The sequence below is a fragment of the Mastigoproctus giganteus genome, chromosome 14 (assembly GCF_048544385.1).
Source record: "Mastigoproctus giganteus isolate SK-2022 chromosome 14, ASM4854438v1, whole genome shotgun sequence".
In the NCBI taxonomy this organism is placed as follows: Eukaryota; Metazoa; Arthropoda; class Arachnida; order Uropygi; family Thelyphonidae; genus Mastigoproctus; species Mastigoproctus giganteus.
The window spans coordinates 89,939,933-89,963,231 of NC_143588.1; the positions used below are offsets into that span (position 1 = coordinate 89,939,933).

Here is a 23,299-nt window from a genome sequence, read left to right on the forward strand (position 1 = left end):
AATCTTCTCTTCAGTAATCCTTTCATAGATCTTTAGCATTTATTCCTGCTATTCATACATGCCATTCTATTGCATTCTTGAAAATCAGTAAAAGTTACATTTTAAATTTTCAATGGTTTTTAAAAATTTAATTTCTCGTGTTAAGAACAGCATTTTGATGCCTATCTATCTTGACACCAGAATATTGAATATGTTGGAAAATACACAAAATTTTTCAAAACCTTTATTCAATAAACAACAACAACAAAAAGAAAATACTTTGTTAGTGAAACAAAAGTTTTATGAATATACATCTATAATATACACAACTGATCAACTGATTTTTAAAATTGTTTTTAAGATATAGATATTATTGTTATTTACATTGCGATGACAATAATATGACTTGTTCTATTTTCCAGGATCATTGCTGAGATATTGAAATAAATTTATAATTGAAATATGAAAAACCCAGTATTTGGGGGAAAAAAAAAAAAAAAACTGGTACTAGTGACCAATCTTATTCAGAAACACAATAACTCCCCCCCCCCCCCCTTTTTTTTGTATTTAATGTAACTGGCTTTAGCTATCTAGAATTTCTGTACTGTTTGGCGCTGTCGCTTACGTTGGTCACGCTGTTTGCAGAGAACAATTGTAAATTATTTGGTTGACGTTACTCGTATTTCTAGGAATGCAAAATTATTTTAACGTTAAGGCGAAAAGCCTCCCGAAGTTAATAAGAACTTTATTCTTGGTATAAGTTGTGCATTGATTAGATGCTGTTCTAGGCAATGTTTTTTTCTACGTAATGAGCTCATCACTACAGAAACTGATTCAGTGAAACTAGAAAGGTGTTTTTGGAAACATTCGTCACTTATTTTCGATGAGCTACGCGAAATACTGTACTGAGTGCAGTTGAATACTCTTCCTCTACCAATCTCAGTGTGCAAAACGTTGGATTGTTTCCTTTTTTTCACGTGATATCGAGAAATGTCGAGTAAATCATAAAATTTTACACAATCACTTGTTATTTATAGCATGTCTTTAAGAAATATAATTTGTACCAGTGGCAGTATTTTACTTCGAAAAACTGCATATCCCGAATTTGTAGCAAAACTAAGGTAACTACAATTAACAAATTCAACTTAGTTTATTAGTAATAACACCATGATAGAAACTTGTACAAAAATAGAGGTTTAGAATTTAAGTCGCAGCATTCATTTCCACCAGATTTTAGATATAATCAAACTCACCTTTTTCGTAATAGAGTACCATACTGCGAAAAGTATTTATTGCCGATAATTGTGAACGAATGCCATTTATCAATTATTCCACCACAAAGCGTTTCAAATTGACATGTTGAGGCTGAACAAAAGAAATGAGGGTGTTTTTTTTTTTTTTTTTTATGTTATTATTGCGTTATATAAACATTGAGGAAACTTATGTTACATAAACTGGGAATTTTTAGGTTAGATTCAATAGTTAGTTTTTTTTTTTTTGCATGAAACTACACAATGTGTGTATCGACTATTTATCAATTTTGAGAGAAATGCTCACAAAATTGATAAATAGTGATGCACACATTATGCAGTCAAGCATCCAGAGACAGCACCAAAGTCAACCTGTGAAGCAGTGAGTCAGGGCCTAAACTCACTTTTAGCCCCTATATGCAATTTTTGGACTGGAGAAACTGATCTGCCTGCATTACAGAAAAAAAAAAAGAATAACAACTACAATTCAGAAATCATCAAAGATGTGAAAATCATTTCTTAACTCATTTAAAAAGAAACAAAAATCACGTTGTTTATCTGTTAGAAGATGTGTATATATATAAACATATGTATATGCTTATTCTGTTATTTATATATGCACACACATATATGTATGTGTGTGTGTTTTATTATTTTACACACATCTGTAAAACAATAGAAGAACATTCTTCAGCTGTAGTCATATATTATTAAGAATAGTCCCTTTCATAATTCAAAGGATTCCCACCATTTTATACCTTGTACAAGCTAAAGCCACCTGACATTGGTACAATTAGCAAGTGCCCAACAGTTAAACACATTTCCTAGGTCTGTTACTTATGTTATTGTAATTTATTATGTTTTATTAATTATTTCATTATTGAAATTGATTAGAAGACCTATGTTAAATTAACCTATGTTCATCTTATTTAATCTATGTTAAATTAGATGAACACATTAAAGCTGTCACAAATGCATATATTTTTGACATCAGTTTAAGAATTTGGTGGATTGTGTTCTGTTGAAAGTTATAGTCACTTGCTTGCAGAATCTAGCAGTCCAGCTTAACATATTTTTATAGTTGTTGTTTGTTATTTGATTTTTAGGAGCATTAGCAACTAAGGCTATATTGTTCCGGGATATGCGGTGGTCATTCCCTGACCTTTCTGCATCCTCCGTATTTGGTGGTGACAGGCTCGAACCCCGGTCTAATCAAGAAGCGTGTGCTACGCACTGCTGCTCCTTCCCACCTGGCTACGGAGGCGCCCGTTTTTATAGTATAATCAAATAAGATATAATATTAGCTTGCCTAAAGGCTTAACTTTTGTTCCCCATGCTTTACCTCCATTCCTTTCTGTTTGAAGAAACATGAAGAAACTATTCTGTTCACTCAAAAGCTTAAATTTTTAATAGTGAATTGGCAATAATGTGTATATTAAAGCATAACTTGAGAAAGTTAAATGAATTCTAATATTACATATTAACACATCAAAGCTGTTTGTATTTTATTTTATTCCTAAAAACTAAATTGGCTTCTGAGCAATATACATATTGAATTATTTTTGAGTTTATATCAATATGCGGAATAATCACTACCAGTGAGCACCTGTTAATATCCTATTTTGCTCATTACGGATTTTTCATCATTTAGAAACCGGTTAATCTGTTAATGTTTTTTTTTTTAACCATTTACCTGTTCAAATGCTTTTTTTACACTTTCCCCTTCCTATCTATATGTAATTCACTACCTGCTGAAAAATATAGAAACAAAAGAAATCATCATATCAGTTCCACATCTTGGATTTTTAAAAATAATTTTTTGTATAACAGAGCACTTTCCAGTGATATTTTTATTAATATAGGTTTGTAGTTTTATTGCTACTATTGATATCAGTGCATCCTAGCCTTCATGGGTAACATAATTGGTATAATCACTGTCCTCCTCACACCGAGTGGAAAAGACCTGAGTTTGAATCCCATCAATGACATGAGGCATTTTTATAAAAGCCTTTTTCACAATGTGGTGGAGTTAGCTGATATCAGATGAGGGTAGTTTGGCTTTTTTTCCTCCCACAAACTCAAGTTTTTTGTCAAGCAAACAGCAAATTAATCACAGAACACACGATTTACAGACATATATATGGTGCAATAAGGCCAAAGTATTTGATGTACCTAAAACTCTACAACAACCAACCAATAGTACATCCTGAAATTATTTTGATCATTGATGTAAGTTTACACCTCATTTGTTGAAATATGTCACAAATCTCTATGTAATTCTAGGATGGTAACATGAATTAATTGCTCTTAATTGTAATATTTAGTATTTGGTAACCAGCATAAAACTAGAGCTGAAAAGGTTTAAGGCAATAAAAGGTGATTATATAAATATAATCACCTTTCACATACAAGTAATGTAAATCAATTTTTTGTATATAGCTATAATGGCAAAGAAGTTTACACAGAAACACGTAGCATTAATAATAAATGCATAGTGCACATGTTTATACATATTTAATTTAAGAGATTTAATAAATAACACTGTTTATATGGCCAGATGTTTCCATGTACTTTTATGCTCTATCATCAGTGTAGATGGAAATTTTTAGTTTAGCTGAAGTCCTAAACAAAGAGGTCGTTAAGAATGGCAATTAGGTCAAGACACTGGCCTCCTCTTGGGAAGTTATTGGTTGCAGGTTTTGCCTCATTGATTATTGTGGGCAATGAATTATGTAGGAGGTGAAACCTCTATCTCTCTGTTATGGGTTGTTTTTATGTAAGATCTAGAGGAAACTATCAGAGTTGCTTCTAAAGGCAGTGTTAGGATCACTGAACAAAGGCAGTCTCCAATGCATTGGTGTTCATGTTGCTCACAGCCTGTTAATTTATTATCCAGCTAGGAGTTCCTGTTGCTTTGATTAGCGTTTTGAATGTGGAAGAAAATGAACCAGACATGGAGAATAGCTTTTGCGGGTACCCTTCTGAATATAGAAAGCATCTGGAAAGTCTATGGTGGTGAGCTGTCTTGAGGATCTCAGGTCCTTGAAAGTTTATTCTGTAGCATTCAGTGATTCTATGAGAGAATGTGCTATGTCCTTTTTTTTTAATAAAAACCCCAAACACGAGAGGTATTAGAACCTATAGTACTTAGTACTTTGAATGGGTTGTATTTTGAGAAGATGAAATAAGATATATTTGTTGATGTTAGACTTGAACTTCTGTAGATTGTAATTTTCAGGAAATATGTATGTAGGACGGTTGTTCCAGAAAACAGAAGTTGAATGAATAAATGAGGAAGAAGAAAAGTTGGTTCTGTAAGTTTGAAGTTGGACAGTAAAAGAATGTTGACTGGTTGTGGCACATGTTTGGACTGCTTTGGAAGAGAGAGAACAGGAATTATAGAAGCCAATTCAGAAGAACAGTGCCCATGGAAGTATCTATGGAAAAGGCATAACAGCAGAAACAGAACATCTATCAGACAGAGAGGAGAGACTCTTTTAGAGATGAGTCATTAATTAACCTAACTGCCTCTTCTGAATGGAATCAAGAAGCCTGAGAGAGGTTTTGGGGGCACCACCCTAGATGTGGAAACAATATTCCATGGTAAGGCAGATTTTGCGATTTGTAGAGAGTGAACAGCTGTTTGGAAGAAAAGTAATGCTGAGAGCGAAAGAGAAAACCAAGTTTTTTATATGCAGAGGAAGCAATATCACACATACTATTATTGAATGTGTGATGTGCTTTATATTTTTATGAAGTTACCAAACTTGTAAGCTTAGCATGTTCATCAACACGTGATTGAAGCTTGCTTAAAGTTTGATTTACGTAGTACACCTCCAAACCAACTACGTACACCAACTTCAATTTTACATTCCCTCCCCTGCCATCTTCTAAGTGATCCATTTGTATTTTTGTGCACTCTCTAGGAACATGAATTTTCCGTTTCTTAATTTTGTTACCTAGTCAGTGATAGAGGGAAAAACATGCTTTGAAACATTTCACCGTGTATATAGTTATTTTTGCTTTGTTAAATCTTTAAATTAAATATACAGGGTATGTAAAAATTATGTTAACACTTATATGGAAAAAACATTTATTGTAATCAACATTTATTGTATTATATATGTGGAATATTATTTATTATTGTATATGTGGAATATTATTACTTTTTCCATATAAGTATTAACATAATTTTGACATACCCCGTATTTTTTTATTTTAGTCATACCTGCATTCCTAACAATGTCCATCAGCTCCTTTATTATCAACAAGCATAGGATTATGATACAATCCAATAATGACAAGTATTATGATTGCATTATGTCATTATGATACTTGCCTAAAATAAATAGCACTATACTTAATAGCAAAATACCATTTATTTGAAGAATAAGGGTGAGACAACTCATTGTGATTTACTTCACAATATGAGATGTGGTTTTTTGAGAGCAGACTTCAGTTTGCTTTATAGCTATATACAAAAAAATATTCATTTGATTTCTTTGAATAGAAGTATTAGTAAGGCCAAATAATGCAAGGAAGTAGACTCTTTCTGTATCAGCCAAAGTGACATGAATAATTACAGACATGTTAGCTTAACTTCTGTTCCAGGGAAAATAATGGGAGTCTCTGGTTAAAGAAGTAATGCAGGACCATCTAGACAGGAATGACCAGTATGCAGCAGTCACAGCATAGATTTCTTAAGAGGTGATCTTGTCTGATTGTATACTATGATGTAGTAACAAAGGAACTGGATGAAAAAAAATAATTTCCATATCATATACTTAGATTTCAGGAAAACTTTTGATACTGTTGCACATAAAAGACTGCTGTGCAAATTGGAGTAATGTGGCATTAAGGGCATGTTACTTCTCTGGATAAAAGGATAGTTGAACCGAAGAAGACAGAGTGGTTATGAATGGACACTGCTTTTCGTGGACTAATGTTATTAGTAGAGTCTCCCACAGTTCAGTTTTAGGCTCATTGTTGTTTTGAATATTTATTAATGATATTGATGAATGTATATCAGGTTTAATTTCTAAGTTTGCATGAGATACAGAGGTTGGCAGAGTGGTTAATGACAGTAATCAGGGTGAGCTACTGCAACAATATCTAGGGAAATTAGATATGGGCTGAGAAACAGCAGCTGAAGTTTAACATTGACAAATGCAAGGTACTGCATATGGGTAGCAGTAATCTCGGATTAATATACCAACTGTGTGGTACTACACTCGGGGTAGTAGAAAATGAAAAAGACTTGTGGATAATTGCACAGTCTGATATGAAGTTCTCTGAGCAATGCAGATAGGCTGCCAGGACAGCTCATTGTCAGTGATATGCAGGAATTAGGAGGTGATTATCCCATTATATAAGTCAGTGGGTTGGTCTCATCTTGAGTACAGCATACTGGACTGGAAGGATGTGGGTCTGTTGGAATGGGTACAAAGAGCAATGAGATTAGTGAGGGAAAAAGGATGCTCTTACCAGGAAAAGCTTCAGATCTGCAAATTGCAGCATTTGGAGCCAAGGCACCTGCCCAGTGATATATGAACTGTTTAAGGCTTTGAATGGATTGAGAAAGCCCAATGCTGATGGCATTCTTACTCAGACTACACACAAGTGGACATAAATTCAAAATGAAGAAGGATGGGTGGTTTTGTTGCACAATAGATGTGCAGAAGTTTGCCTTCAGCCAGCTGGTAGTTTATTGTTGGAAAACTATATCATCTGTTGTGGAAATGGACAGTTTAGCATTAGCATTAGTAGAGGCATTTGATGCAAGAAAGCAAGCTTATGCAGCATCAGCCAAAAAAAAAAATAAAGTAAAATAAATAAATAAAAAATAACCACTTCCACTTCACCCCTCTGTTCGTTTGAAATACCTGTCCAGCTGAGCCTTAAACTTATTTAGGCTATCAACTTCCACGACAAGGGATGGAAGTCTGTTCCACCTACCAACCACCCGCTGGCTAAAGGCAAATTTCCGCACATCTATCCTACATCTGTCTTTCCTCAATTTGAATTTATGCCCTCTCAGATGATTATTCTGAGCAAGAGGAAGAATCCCATCAGCATTGAGCATGCTCAAACCATTCAAGGCTTTGTACACCTCTATCAGATCACCTCGCTGGTGCCTAGTCTCCAGACACTGTAATTCGCAAAACTTAAGCCTTTCTTCGTAAGAGCACCCCTTTGTTCCATTCACTAATCTTGTTTCCCTTCTCTGTACTCGTTCCAGCAGCTCTACATCCTTCTTGAAATGAGGCCTCCAGGCCTGTATACAGTACTCTAGGTGTGGCCTGACCATTGCCTTATACAAGGGAATGATCACCTCCTTATCCCTGCTAGAAAAATTCCTATATATCATTGACAATACACCATGAGCTACTCTTGCAGCCCATCTGCACTGCTCAGAGAACTTCATATCTGCCTGCACAACCACCCCCAGGTCCCTTTCATTCTCTACCACTGTCAGTGTAGTACCACAGATTTGATACGTTGCTCTGGGGTTGCTGTTTCCCATATGTAGTACTTTACATTTGTCAATGTTAAACTTAATTTGCCACCTCGAAGCCCATCTGCTCAATCTTTCCAGATCCTGTTGCAGCAGCAGTGTCAGTAGTGTCCTTGACAACCCTGCTAACCTTCGTATCATCTGCAAACTTGGACATTAAGCTTGATATACCATCATCAATATCATTTATAAATACAGAAAACAATAAAGGACCCAATACTGAACCCTGAGGGACTCCACTAATAACATTAGTCCACGATGAGCAGTGTCCATTGATTACCACTCTCTGTCTTCTCCCCCTCAACCACCCCTTTATCCATAGCAGCAATTTGCCTCCAATGCCACACTGCTCCAATTTGTGCAGCAGTCTTCCATGTGCAACAGTATCAAAAGCCTTTCTAAGATCCAAGTATATAATATCAAAGTTATTCCCTGCATCCAGTTCTTTTGTGACTGCATCATAGTATCCAATTAAATTGGTCAGGCAAGACTTCCCCTTAACAAAACCATGCTGTGTCTGAGCTATAACTGAAGTCTTGTCTAGATGATCCTGCAGTGTTTCTTTAACCAGTGCCTCCATTAATTTTCCGGGAACAGAAGTTAAACTCACAGGTCTATAATTACTTGTGTCAGCCTTTGATCCTCCTTTGTGAATTGGGGTCACATTTGTACATCTCCAGTCCATGGGTACCTCCCCTGAGTCCAAGGAAGCTCTCATAATTATGGCCAAGGGTTTGCTTACTTCCTTTGCTGCCTCCTTTAATATAACTGGATAGATCCCATCCACCCCAGGTGCCTTTCTTGTGTTTATCTTCAACAATTTCTCCTCCACTTTACTCTCAGTTATTACAAGATTCTCTAGCTTACTGCTAGAGTTGAATATACCTCTGGCATTCCCCTCGCTGAATAACTCCTCGTGTGAATGTCGATGCAAAATATTCATTTAGTTTGTTAGCTACCTGAGCAGGATCATTAACAGTTGACCCATCGATATCAAGTGGACCAATCTGATTCATCCCCTTCCTTCTAGAGTTTACAAAGTAAAGAACTCTTTGCTGTTTTTCTTCGCATCCCTTGCCAAGGATCTCTCGTAATCTGCCTTCGCCTGCCTAACCTCCTTTGTAACTTGGTTACAGATCAACTTGTGTCTATCATAGGCTTCTGTGTCACGTGATAATTTGTATGTATCCCATGCATATTTCTTTTCTGCCATATGCCTCATTAGTTCATCTGACATCCATTTAGGCCTAAACCTTGAACAATATTTCTTATATAACAACATTTCTTGAATTTCAAGAACAATATTTCTTGAATTTATTCAGTTTGAATAAATTCAAGGAAGAACTATTGGATATTGGATGGGATGGATATGCGAGTTGAAAGGATTTTTTTTTTTTTTTTTTTGGCTTATACTTTCTTGTATCATATGCCACTACTACTGATAATAATTTGTGATCTCTGGTTCTTGTCTTGTTGATGAGGAGAAATGGACATTCCCCATTCAAATTACTGAATTCTTTATGTTGCATATACATCTCAATCACATCCCCCCCCCCATAGATGTTTAATTGTTAAAATTTGCAGCCAGTCCCTTCTAAGCTGTTTTCATGAGTTCATTGATTTGCAATCACCCCCAGTCTGTCATCCTTCTGTGAACCTTCTCAACGAAACGTTGTCTTTTTTTTTTTTTTTTTTTTAGTTGCAGCCTCCAGACCTGAATACAATATTCCAAATTCGATGTAACCATTCTGTTGTATAGAGGGATGATAATCTCCTTCTATATACTAGGTTAGGTCCTATAATTTGTGGAGCGGACACCAGCGCCTTCCTAGCCAAATGTTACATAATGTAAAATTTAATTTCGAATCAAATCACAACACCCGTCTTTCATTTTGAACAACTTTTACCTTCTCTCCCTTTAGCTTATACGTGACCTCAGGATTTCTGTTTCCCAAATTCAGAAGTATTATACTTTAATTACATTTTTTGGATTAAACATGCAATGGATGCATGTCTCTTTGAAGCAGTGTGGCCTATCTCAAATTGTTAACCATCCTTACCACCTTCAAATCATGAATACACTTTGACAGTCTCTTTGATGAATACTCTTTTCATTATCATGTATGAAACCCAAATAAGAATGTTGATTTATGACAAACCCAGTGTCTCCTAAATATTGTTCGAGCCCGTGCCCACCAAATACGGAGGATGAAGAAAGGTCAGGGAATGACCACCGCATATCCCAGAGCAATATGGCCTTAGTTGCTAATGCTCCAAATAACAAACAACAACAACTCTTAAATATTGTTGTTGTTAATTTTTTAAGTGCATCAGAAACTTAGACCATATTGCACCATTATGTGTTATGTCTACAATTGTGTGTTTGGAGAAATCCAGAATAAATCATGGTATTACTACAACCTTGATTGAAGAAAACTTTAGGAAATTCCATCAGTCTGTGATGGGACTTAAATCCAGATCTCTTCAAACAAATGACAAGTGGCAAAACTATTATACTGCTATGGCAGTCCCTTCTTTTAGCTTTCTTGTAATCAAGCATAGGATCTTACCTATAACTCCAGCTTCTTCAAGTTTACATAGCAGTCTTCGATAAGAGATGGCATCAAAAGCCTTACTAAAGTCTAGTTATATAGTGGCAGAATTGCTTACTGCACCCATTTGTTTAATGACAACATCATGATAATTCACTAAATTGGTCAGGTATGAGATTTTATTTTATCCTGTTAATGAAACAATGCTGGGATCTATTCAAGATCTTGAATAGAACCCATGTTCTATTCTTGAATAGATCCCAGCATTCTTGATGAATTACTGAACGGCAGCTTCAGAGATGTGTTTCTGACTATTCTCCAGGTTGAATTTTCTGTAGGGCATTAACTTGTTTTATTAGAGATTGAATCATGTTTTGTATTCAGTTTGTTGCATTCTTAAATTCTTGTACAAAAAAATGACCTCCATCAGCTAGAAAAAGCTCAGAATATGTGCAACAACAGTGGAAACAAAAAGGCTGTAACTAGGCAAGATGAAAGATATGCGATTTTAATGTGACATGGTAGTTGGCACCAGATGCATCTGTGTATCTCTGAAAAAAATCTTGCTGGAATTTTCATATATGACTGTGGCCTTGGTGTATCAAAATTGGTCTAATAACCAAATAAAATCTCACCAATGACAATCCCATGATCAAAAACAGCCCACCAATGCAAGAAGAAGCCAACAGAAGCTGAAAAATCTGTGAAGAGTAACAGAAAGATTACAATCAGTCAAATAACAACCCAGTACAACAGTGGTAATCAAAAGACATTTCAGAATGCACAACTCATCATACTTTGTCATAAATGGGGTATTATGACTGACAGCTGATTCAAGTTTCACTCCTGCAATCAAAAAACAAAAAGATAAGGTACCTGGGGTGGATGGGATCTAGCCAGTTATATTAAAGGAGGTGGCAAAGGAACTATACAAACCCTTAGCCTTAATTATGAGAGCATCCTCAGACACAGGAAGTCCTCATGGATTGGAGATGTGCAAATGTATCCCCAATTCACAAAGGGGGATCGAAGAGTGACACGAGTAATTACAGACCAGTTAGTTTAACTTCTGTTCCGGGTAAAATAATGGAGTCACTGGTTAAAGATGCATTGCAGGATCATCTAGACAAGACTGCAGCATTAATTCAGACACAGCATGGGTTTGTTAAGGGAAAGTCTTGTCTGACAAATTTCATCAGATACTGTGATGTGGTTACAAAGGAACTGGATGCAAAAAATAATTTTGATATCATATACATACTTTGATTTCAGGAAAGCTTTTGACACTGTTGCACATGGACGACTACTGTACAGATTGGAGCAGAATGGTATTAAAGGTAAGTTGCTACAATGGATAAAAGGGTGGTCGAGTGGGAGAAGACAGAGGGTGGTAATCATTGGATGCTGCTCTTTGTGGACTAATGTTATTAGTGAAGTCGCACAGGGTTCGGCGTTGGGCCCACTTTTGTTTTTGTTTATTTATCAACAATATTGATTAAGGTATATCAAACTTAGTGTCGAAGTTTATAGATGATACAAAGATTGGCAGGGTTGTTAATGACAGTAATGGCAGTGTGCTACTGCAACAGGATCTAGAAAATTTAGGCAGATGAGCTGAGAAGTGGCAACTGAAGTTGAACATTGACAAAGGCAAAGTATTACATATGGGTAGAAGTAACCCCAGAGGAATGTACCAACTGTGTGGTACTACACTTAGGATGGTAGAAAATGAAAAAGACCTGGGAGTAATTGTGCAGTCAGATATGAAATTTTCTGAGCAATGCAGACAAGCTGCAAGAGCAGGTCATGGGGTTTTGTCACACAGGATGATACACAGGAATGATACACAGGAATTTTGCTAGCAGGAAAAAGGAGGTGATTGTCCCTTTGTATAAGGCAATGGTCAGGCCACAACTTGAGTACTGCATACATATCTGGAGGTCTCATTTTAGGCAGGATGTAGATTTGCTTGAGTGTGTATAGAGAAGGGCAACAAGATTGGTGAGGGGGAATGAAGGGATCCTCTAACCAAGAGAGGCTTAAATTCTGCAAATTGCAATGGCTGGAGTCTAGGCACTTTGCGAGATGATCTGATTGAGGTGTATAAGGTCTTGAATGGGTTGAGCACGCTGAATTCTGATGAGATTATTATTATTAATAGCCGTATGGTGCAAGGAAGCCTGAGGCTTATGCTGCACCAGGAAAAAAAAATTCCTGAGTTACCCCAAGAGAGAGAGAGAGAGAGAGTCAAAAGTAGAAGGGAATTGCCAAAAAAGAGAAGAATGATGATATCCAGCTCAGGAGCCTGGGTGTGCGAAGCCCATACTCACCAGATATGAGCCCCCGCGATTCTTCCACTTGCTCAGATTACGAACCTAAGGGGGCATAAATTCAAACTGAGGAAAGACGGTTGTAGAATAGATGTGCAGAAATTTTCCTCTAGCGAGCGGGTGGTTAATTGCTGGAAAAACTTCCATCTGTCATTGTGGAAGTTTATAGCTTAAATAAATTCAAGGAAGAACTGGACAAACTTTTAGAGAGAATGGTTGCGTGAATTTTTTTTTTTTTTTTGGCTGATGCTACATTTTTTACCTTTTTACATAAGCTCATATATCTGCTTTCTTGCCTCACATGCCTCTATTACTATTACAGTAAGCTCAGGAATGCCTCCACTGAACAGTAGTGAATTGGAAAAACATTGTGGTATGCATCCAGTTCTTGCTGTTTCACACTGATGGAGGATTAAAATAAAGTGAAAGCTGCAAATACGATATTGATACCAATCATGGTTGATACCAATCAAAATGCAATGTTGATGCAATGTTGGACAAATGTCCATGGACCAGGTATCAACATTGCAGGCTGGTGTTGGCAATATAATGGTGTGGGGAGTGTTTCTGTGCACCACATTTCTGTGATACCACCAGAGCAACATTTGAATGCCATAGGTTTTCTTTAAATTGTTTGTGATTAGGTACATCTCATCATGGCTGCAGTGTAATTAACGCCATATCACAAGGCTAAAATTCACAAAACTAGTCCCATGAACACGAGAGCAAATTCAGCCTACTGCAGTGGCTTCCCCAGTCATCAGATCTCGATTCAATTGAGCACCTATGGGATGAAGTTGAACAAGGTCTTCAGAGTAGAAATCTGCCACTATTCAGTTTGCAACAACCCTGAGAAGCATTCAAACCAACGTGGGTGGTCATCCCATGGTCATCTGCCATGCTTTTGTTACCTTGCTAAGTTCATGCCATGATGAACCTATGTTGTTCTGAGGGCTAAAGAGGGACCTAGCAGCAGCCATTATCAGTCCACTACAGGCTGGAAGCCTCCTCAACAATTCATGTGGAGGGAAATGGACCATAATCTGCCATGCTGGTCCAGTGCAGGTTGGCAGCTTGACCGTATTTAGCAGTCACGGACTTAAACCCTGGTCTACTGAAAGAGTTGTTGTTTGTTGTTGTTTGGTTTTTAGGAACATTAGCAACTAAGGCCATATTGCTCCAGGGATATGTGGCGGTCATTCCCTGACCTTTCCGCATCCTCTTTATTTGGTGGGCATGGGCTCGAACCCCGGTCTAATCAAGAAGCGTGTGCTACGCACTGCTGCTCCTACCCACCTGGCTACAGAGGCGCCACTGAAAGAGTATGTGCTACTGCACTCTCACTCCTGACCACTTGGTTATGGAAGGGATCTACTTGCAATTAAGTAGCTCTACCTTAAAGTGGCCACTGTATTTGCATGTGTGAATTATACTGTTTAGTGCTCTGAGTAATTCTAAAAGAGAATTCTTACTTGTAAATTTATATTTCCCACCAAAATTCCCAATAAAAAATGGCTGTATAAATATTAAGCTATAACTTTTTAAATACTTAGCTGAATAAAATAATAAGCTAACATATTATGAAAATGTAATATTATTTTTATTACTGTTTATGTTTACCTGTGACATTAGGTGTTAGCGCCAAAAATCACTGTTAGCTAGCAGTTGTTAATACAAACAAGTATATATGTTGTGAACTACTTGGTTGATTTTAAGTAACAAACCTAGTTGCATGATCAGCAAGATAAAAACTACAAGACGAAAAAAAAAATTTAGGTCAAAAATAAATGGGAGAAAAATTCAGCAAAAGCTCACTAGCTTCACCAGAGTTTTAAAAAAATGTGACTGATTCCCTATGTGGTAACTTTAAACAAAATATTGTATTAGTGCAGATAAGTATATTTTCAAAATTTGTATCTTAGAAATGTTGCATTAGCATATAAACTGTATGTAGATAAAATATTAAAAATTAATTTGAAAATATCTGCTTTAAAAAGAAATAGCACACTGCCCATGCTTGATGCAAACAAATATATTTCTGAAGTTCAGGGTATACAAGTTTGGATTGATTCATGATAACTGCAATAATACACCAACCGTATAACCGAAACTTTATTAAAATAGGAATAATATATTTTAATATTCTGTTTTATTGCTTTTATTTTGTATATTGTAATTGCTATTCTTTATATTTTATTTATATTTTACCTTATTGCTTTATTGTATAATCAGTGTATTTTATTTTATCATTTTAATTTGTTCCGCTCTTATACTATAATAGTATAAGAGCAGAACAAATAATGCTTAATTTTAATAAAGTTTCAGTTATATGGTGTATTATTGCAGTTATTATGAATCAGAACATTCCCAACCCCGGAGGCCTATTTGAAGAATCAGTTTGGTTTAGTTATTTTAGTGCATCAATTACTTGTCATAGGGCACCAATTGGATTGTATGCTAGTTCTTATGATATTGCTTGCATCCTTGTTAGCTTTTAAGTTATCGGCATTCTATGTAAAATCCTTTACTCCATTATATTAGAAAAATAAAAATTCTTACTTTATAATTCAGTGATATTCCATATAACAGAACACTTCTTCAAGAGGAGTGTTTCCATTTTCAGCAGGTTTCCTCAGCCTACAAGTTATTTTTTGGTAGGGATTTTTTTTCTGCCACAATGTGTGGTTCAAGGTGTCTTGGTCAGTTAAACCTCAGGCTGTCACATACTCCTGTAATCTGTTCATCCATGCCCTCCTAGGTCTTCCTCTTCTTCCTGGAGGTATCTATTCCAAGATAGCCTTTGGATATCTGGTTTCCTGCATCCGTTTTATATGTCTATACCATGTTAAATACTTTTCTTCAATAGTAGCAAGAATATTCTTAATAATAATTCATCAATAATAATATTCTCCAACAGAACACACGAAACTAATCAAAGTATGTTTGACTAGCCTAATGTAGCCATTGTTATCTCATATAGGCTTATGCTGGCCGTTTGTAAATGTCATATAGGTGCAGTTAGAAGAGCACTCACAATGTTATATATGCCTGAGAGAAGGAAATAGTACCTTTATCAGTCATTGTGCATACAAGATGTATCTGTGTGTTGACTGTTGTTGATAATATAATTATTGCTGAAATAGATGACAAACTGATAAGAGTATTAGAAATTATTCAGGTGTTTGATTAACTATTAATAATTTTGATATATTTATCAATGAATTTAAAGTGATTCTTGGTTAATTTTATAAATGGAATGAAGTAAAAAAATTTGAATTAAATATTTATTAATTGCTGTTGTTAAGAGAGAACCAGCCTTAACAATGGTCATACTGACAGTCAGGGTAATTCCAGCTGAGCAATGGTGAGAGAGAGAGCAAGATCGAGTGTGCACGACATTCCAAGCTACCATGTTAGCCAAATTCTGAAACACTTCAGTTGCTTGCATGCTCTTGTTTCATATACAGCATTTTTGATTATTTTAATTATATATAAGCTTTATGGAAAAACAAATTTTTTCCTACTCCCAATTTCACAGCTTAGCTAACACTTCTTAAAAATATTATTATTATTATTAGCATTAGCCATATGGTGCAAGGAAGCCTGAGGCTTATGCTGCACCAGCAAAAAAAAAAAAAATTCTCGTGTTACCCTGAAGTGAGAGACAGAATGACAGAAGTAGAAAGGAATCACCAAGAAAGAGAATGATGATGATATCCAGCTCAGAACTCTGGGTGTGCCAAGCCCATACTCACCAGATGTGAGCCCCCGGGGTCAACCCCACTTGTATTATGCCTGTATAAACATATATTCGTGTACTGATTTGCCCATTGTGTAAGTTGAAAAATCTAGAATAATTCACAGGGAAACCCCTTTGTCTGAAATCAGTTAATTACAGCCTTTATTTATGAAGGGCCTTTAAAAATTTCTCTATCCTCCAATGGGATTTAAGCCTACACCTCTTCTAGTGAGCAATAAGTGGTGAACCCATTATACTATTGCAGAGAACTTGAAACACTAAACACAATACTTGGAAACAAAATATTGTGGACACATTTTCAAAGTTTTTATTCCTAAATATTAACCATGGTTATAACTAGTAGAGGTTCAAAGTATAAAAATTAAATTTCCATTTATTGAGATGGTTGAGGTTAGAAGTGTGTAGAGATTCTTTGTGATTGTATGCATATGTAATTATTAATAGCAGCCAGATGCCTGGTATCATAACCACAATGAGCCATGCATTTTTTGTGATGGCATTTTATGGGCCCACCCCTGCAACCTCTTTACTTGTGGCCATGCATGCCAATTACTAGACCACAGCCAACCATACAATCATAAATATTCATAATACTACAATTTAAACACTAATAATCATGAATGAATATTGATATACAATCATGAATATTAATATAGATTAGATTACATTCCAAACTATCTGAAATGAATAAAATACAACAGTGAATTATAAATACCCATAAACTGATACACAGTTGGCTGCAACTACAGTTGTGTATTCGTTTAGCACATGTGTTGTTGACTCATGTGCAACAGAATAAACACGGTTTTGCTGGGGCAGTTTATTGTTATTATTCTAGAGTTAAAAAGAATATAGAGTTGGGACTTTTTTTTTTTTTTTTAAATTGCTGAAAATTTTGAACCTATCTATGCCTCTTATGTCATACATTAAGCCTTTTAATAATCCCATTGCTAGTTGTGTATTAGTCTCTCTCTCTCTCACTCACACATTATTTTTTTAGTATTCTAAATATGTATCACATCAAAAGCAACTGTTTATGTCTCTTATTCAAAGGTAACATTCTAATTTTGCACTCTTAGAAAAATAACAAATTTTTAATAATGCATCTTTGCTGGTGAACTGTAGATTGAATAAAACAGAGTATAATTTAAGAATATACATATAGATTTCAGTAAAGCTTTTATACTGTGTTTCATGAATGATTATTGTATAAATTGTAGCAATGTGTATAGGGAGCAAAGTATTACTATGGATAAAGTGGTGATGTGGTAGGAAGTTTTTTTTTTTTTTCCCCATTAAAAAAAAAAAAAAAAAATGGAAACAGAGTAGTTATAAATGGGTCTTGCTCTCAAGGCCTAATGTGAATGTGGGTACTACAGAGTTTGGTGCTAGGCTCCTTAACATTTTTAATATTTATTAATGATATTGATATAAGAGTTTCTGGTTTGATCTAAGTGTGATGATTATACAAATGTGGGTGAATAATGGTGTGATCAGGGTGTGCTGCTCTCAGATGGGTTGAGAAATAGCAATGGAGGTGTAACATTAATAAATGCAAGGTACTACATTTAGATTGTAGCAATCCTATTATAACATGCCATTTGAGTAGTACCGAACTCAAGGTAGTCGTCGGTTTAAAACTCAAAGAAAGAGACAGAGGTAATTGTACAGTATGACATGAAATTCTCTGAGCAGACAGACACATGAATAATTGTTGTATAATCTGGAAAGCTGCTAGAACAAAGGAAGTTATGATCCTCAGACAACTTTGCTAGTGGGAACAAAGTGATAATTATTACATTGCATAAAGCAATGGTTAGGGCACATTTGGAATACTGCAGATAGCTTTGGGAACTTCACTTTAGAAAGAATCTTGATTTGTTGGGAAAGATGTAGAGAGGAAAAACAAGGTTAGATGGGGGGGGGGGGGTATTGAAAGGATATTCTTGCCAAGAAAGGTTAGAGTTCTGCAAAATTTCAGAATCTGGAAACCAGGCTGAATGGTGACCTAAATGAAGTGGTAAGGCTTTCAAAGGTTAAGTAAACTAAATTCTGACAATATCTTTACTCTTTCTAAATGCCACACATAAAGGGACACAAATTTAAATTGAAAAAGGATGGTTATAGAAGAGATTTGCAGAAAGTTGCCTTCAACTAGAAAGCAATTGATTGTTAGAATAAACTTTTACCTAATGTTGAAGTGAGTGAAGTTTGGATATTTTCAAAGGATTGGACAAATTATTAGAAAGAATGAGCAAATGAAGTGCGTGAAAAAAAAACAGTTTTTTTTTTTTTTGGTTGAAGCCTTTCTTTCTTGTATCATTTTGCCATTAGTAGTAATACTAATATACTAAATGGTTTATTTAGAATGGATGAATTTTTTTTCATTCTTATCTGGAGTTACATTATATATATATATATATATATATTAATGTAACTCCATTATATATATCTTTCTACTCCCAGGAGAAAAAAAATGTTTTGAGAATTTTAATCATGTACTAGTGGAATACTGCATACAGCTTTTTGGAACTTTGCTTTAGGAAGGATCTAGATTAGTGTTAAAAGTTTCTTAGGTATTATTATGATTATTGATTTGACTGAATGCTTATCTTTGAATTTCAGTTAACTAATAATTTTCATATTTTATAGATGAATGGTGTTATTGCGTTATGTCATTTTTGTGAAGTACATGGACCTAGTGTATTATTTTGCACCCAGACCTTTCATAATGCCGAGGAAACTCACCTATCAACAAAGGAAACCACCAGTGAAAAAGTTGCAAAATCTTGGTATGGCCCTCCAAACCTCCTCCAGCGATCTTCTCAGTTAGCTGCATCATCTCAGTCAACTGGTACATCCTCAAAACCAGTGGACCCTTGTGAGGTAAAGTACAACTGTTATGTTATAATGTATGATCTGCCATAATTAATTTAATATTATTATAATATTAAGTATTTAAATTATATCATTACTCATACTGGTAAGTAAATGAAAAATGAAGAAGTTTTCTAAAAATAGAATAAAAGTTTATCAATTATTACAGATTGTGGCCAGATAATTTCATTGAATATGAAATAAATCCAGTTAATAAATGTATAAACAGATATAAATGTGGAAACTTTAAAGCTCCTCAATGCATTGTTCTGAATCTGAAGCAATTGTATCCATCATTGTTCACTGATAAAGGTACTTCATTAATTCAGTTATGTAAATAGTGCTTCTTTTCTATTTTTTCTATATTTCCTAATATATTTTGAACATGTCTCCTATATTTCTTATATGTTTGAAACATCTTTCATATATTTCATATATATTTGAAAAATATCTGCTATAATTTCTGTATATTTCTTATAATTTGAAAATTTTGATCCTAATTGATAAATGTAACATTAATTTAGATTAACGTAGTGAAGCAGAGATTCTTGAACTATGGGCCAGGTATAGCTGATGAAAGAATTATGGAAATTGACTAGAAAAATTAGATATCTCACTGGAAAAATATGAACATATAGCTTTTTCACATTAATCAGCTTCAAGGCTGATCAGATATAAGTATGCACCTTAACATTTTGATATGCATGTGTAATGTCTGCAAGTGTTTTGGAATTATTTCTAGAAGTTTAAATAGTAGAAGTTATTTTTTCAGTGATTTTCATAATTAAATATAAATTTAATAAATGTTTTCTTAAACTTAAATGCTACACTTCAGTTAAGAGGTTTCTGAAGTTATTTCATTCCACAGTTTACCCTAATATCTTTTAGTTTGAACATGTATCCACAAAAAGTTGACTTTGACTGTCACATACTTAATGAATGATGGAAGAATAAATATTTCTTTATAGCTCAGCAAGGAGAAGGGTTTACGATTCTTTTCTTTGTTCTTGATCTCAAATTAAAATTTTTTGCATTATTAGATAATTTGAGTCACTGGAGAAATGAGTGCTTTTCCTAGAGACAAATAAAACTGGGAATTCTTTAGGGACTTGTATTAGTGACCTGCCAAGTGATGCATTCCCAATTCAGGCCCCAGAATAAAACAGAATAGTGAACTGCATACAAGAAGATTCGAGATTTAGTTTTATTGGTTTAGTTTTGCTATGGAATGTAAAATGTATTTTGGAGGCTGACTATTGTTAGAAAAATGAGTAACTTTTTTTTTGTAATGAGGTTAGGTGGATAGAACCAGGGCTCCAGCAACAACAATTGATGATGTTACTAACATTTGTTAGATTTCAAGGGAGGTAAAGAGAGAATTATTGTTCATGTGGGTGGGATTAATGATATTAAGTGAATACAAGCTGATGATTTGTTGAGTAAATGTAGGACCATGCTGAAAAAATGCTGCAAATTAGGTCAGAAAGTGTGTCTGCAAATTTTCCCAGACACAAAAGGAGGATTATATGTTGAAAACCTTCTGAATTAACTTGACTTGAGGGACTTTGCATGTTTTTTTTTTTGGTGGAAATTTTTATCAGTGTAGCCTGCACTTGTGGGTAGAAGAATATGCTTTGTAGAGGTATAGACAAGATTCATTTGGATGAAGGTGGTGCAAGGGTTTTTGCCAGTATCACTGCTGGTTATAGGGGTAATATAGACACATATTTATCTGATGATATGGGTCAAAGTAACACTTGTGCATATTCCAAGAGTTCTTGATTGTTGCTGCAGCAGCTGATATTGGCAAGAGAACCCAAGAGTAGCAACATTTTAAATGAATGGGGAGCTCATGCTAGAGAAACAAGCTTAACACTTTTCTTGCTGGCTTTTCCAATAACATTTTTGACCCAGGATTGAAAACTGCTAGACTGAGTCAATTGGGGGAGGGCAGAGACATTTTTGGCTTTCTTCTCACTGTGGCTGAATTAGTTGGCTGCTGGCAAAGGTTGATTGGAAAAAAATATTTGTTTTTCTTCTGTCAGATTGGAAGAAAATGATTCTTAAAAGTCAGTTAGTTTTCCCACCAAGTGGATTAAAAACTCCATGCTGCACATGTGCATCATGACACAGTTAACATGTTAATTAACTTTTAACAGGTGTGTCAGGATGGTAAACTGTAGAAGAATACTTAGTGATAACTGTATTTACGGTAATGTCAGGAGTATTGTCAATAAAATGAGTGAATTCAAACTCCTGGTTAGGACAATTAACACTGACATAATAGGGCTAACAGAAACATGGTGTGACCCAGAAATAGGGGATGATGAGTTTTGCTGTGGAATGTACAGTGTATTTTGGAGGAATAGGCAAGATGGAAGAGATGGAAATCATGCTTCTTATCAAAAGCATCCTGAATCAGAAGAGTGCTTTTTCAGAGTCAGAAGTTGCACCTGCCAGAATAGAACCTGTGTGGTGTAAGCTGAATAAAATGATATGAGAGTGGGAATAATCTACAGACTGGAAGATTTTGAAGAATGTGACACAAGTCTCTACATGCAGATGGAATGGGTGAGCAAGTGTGTATCTTATTATGGGCGATTTCAATTTACCCCTAATTGATTGGAGTAAGTGGGAGAGAAATTCATCACAGTGAACAAAATTTTTAAATAAACTAGGTGGTTATTATTTGTACTAGCAGTTAGAGAAAGTACTAGGGATAAAAGTAGTCTAGATCTGATCATTACTCATGAAACAGATTATATCATAGGGCTCACAATACAGGAACCATTGTCAGGAAATGATCACACAGTCATTATTTAGAAAATGAAGAAAGATGTTGCAGTTGTTAAAGGTAAAGGCACAGATTTTAATTTTGAAAAAGGAGACTATGACAGTTTAAGATTGGGCAGATTGTAGAGTGAGAATAAATATATTAGAATTATGGAATATCTTTAAAGCAGTGATTGCAAGAGCCATGAACACACATATACCATTAAGAAAACATATAGCATGAGGAGGATGCTGAAATGTATGAATACAGAGCTAGCCAATCCAATAGAATAGAAAGAGATGAATAAGTTATGAAGCAATGAAAAGTACTGAAGCCTACAACAGTTACAAGTTGATCTGTAATAATACCAAAGGGATGGTTAGGGCTGCAAAGGCTTAGTATGAAAAAACGCAGGCTAAAGTGAGAAAAGAAACGGACAAGGAGTTTTTCGTAAAGAAGAAGAAGAAAACAAATCAGATCAGACTTATATTATTGGTTTGGTAAAATCTTTGTGATAACCCAACTGATGTTGCTGATGAATTAAACATTTATTTAATTCATCAGCATTGCATTGCATTGATCCCTATTGATGAAAGACCCTTTGTTTGTTGTTTGTTTGTTATTTGGTTTTTAGGAGCATTAGCGGCTAAGGCCATATTGCTCCGGGATATGCGGTGGTCATTCCCTGACCTTTCCGCATCCTCCGTATTTGGTGGTGATGGGCTCGAACCCCGGTCTAATCAAGAAGCGTGTGCTACACACTGCTGCCCCTTCCCACCTGGCTACGGAGGCACCTGAAAGACCCTTTATGGTGAGGTCAGGCCATGCGAGTGAGACTGAGCAGTATATAATTAGTGATTTTGAAATTAGATAACCTTTCAAGCCTAAAGGGAAGTAAGGCTCCTGGTTGATGGCATTTATCCAGTAATTTTGAGGGAGGTGACCAGAGAGCACACTGAATCATTGAGGTTAATTGTGAGGGCATCATTGGAATTGGGAGAGATTCCTTTGGATTGGAGAATTGCCAATGTATCGCCAATACATAATGGCAGTTCTAAGGGTGAAGTGTAACTGTTAGTCTGATTTCAATAATTGGGAAAATCTTGGAGGCAGTGATTAAGAATGCAATACAGAGACATTTAGATAGATGTGGAATCCTGAAGGACACACAATATGGTTTGGTTTAAGGTAAAACCATGTTTAACTAATCTTGTTAGCTATTTTGACACAGTTACTTATGAGTTGGATGCAAGAAATAATTTTT

At 35.3% G+C, this 23,299-nt stretch overlaps 1 protein-coding gene across 2 annotated transcripts in view; it reads left to right on the plus strand.

Moving 5' to 3' along the window:
- Positions 1–648: 648 nt before the first annotated feature.
- BHD (folliculin) overlaps positions 649–23,299 on the plus strand; it is a 122,795-nt gene continuing 100,144 nt past the window's right edge. The window contains exons 1-2 of one of the 2 annotated variants that reach the window (XM_090389316.1): positions 649–1,100; positions 19,038–19,271. In XM_090389316.1, coding sequence (XP_090245442.1) covers positions 19,038–19,271 — 234 coding nt within the window. In that variant the 5' untranslated portion in view covers positions 649–1,100. The remainder of the gene's footprint in view (positions 1,101–19,037; positions 19,272–23,299) is intronic. The other variant, XM_090389317.1, reaches the window with a different exon arrangement.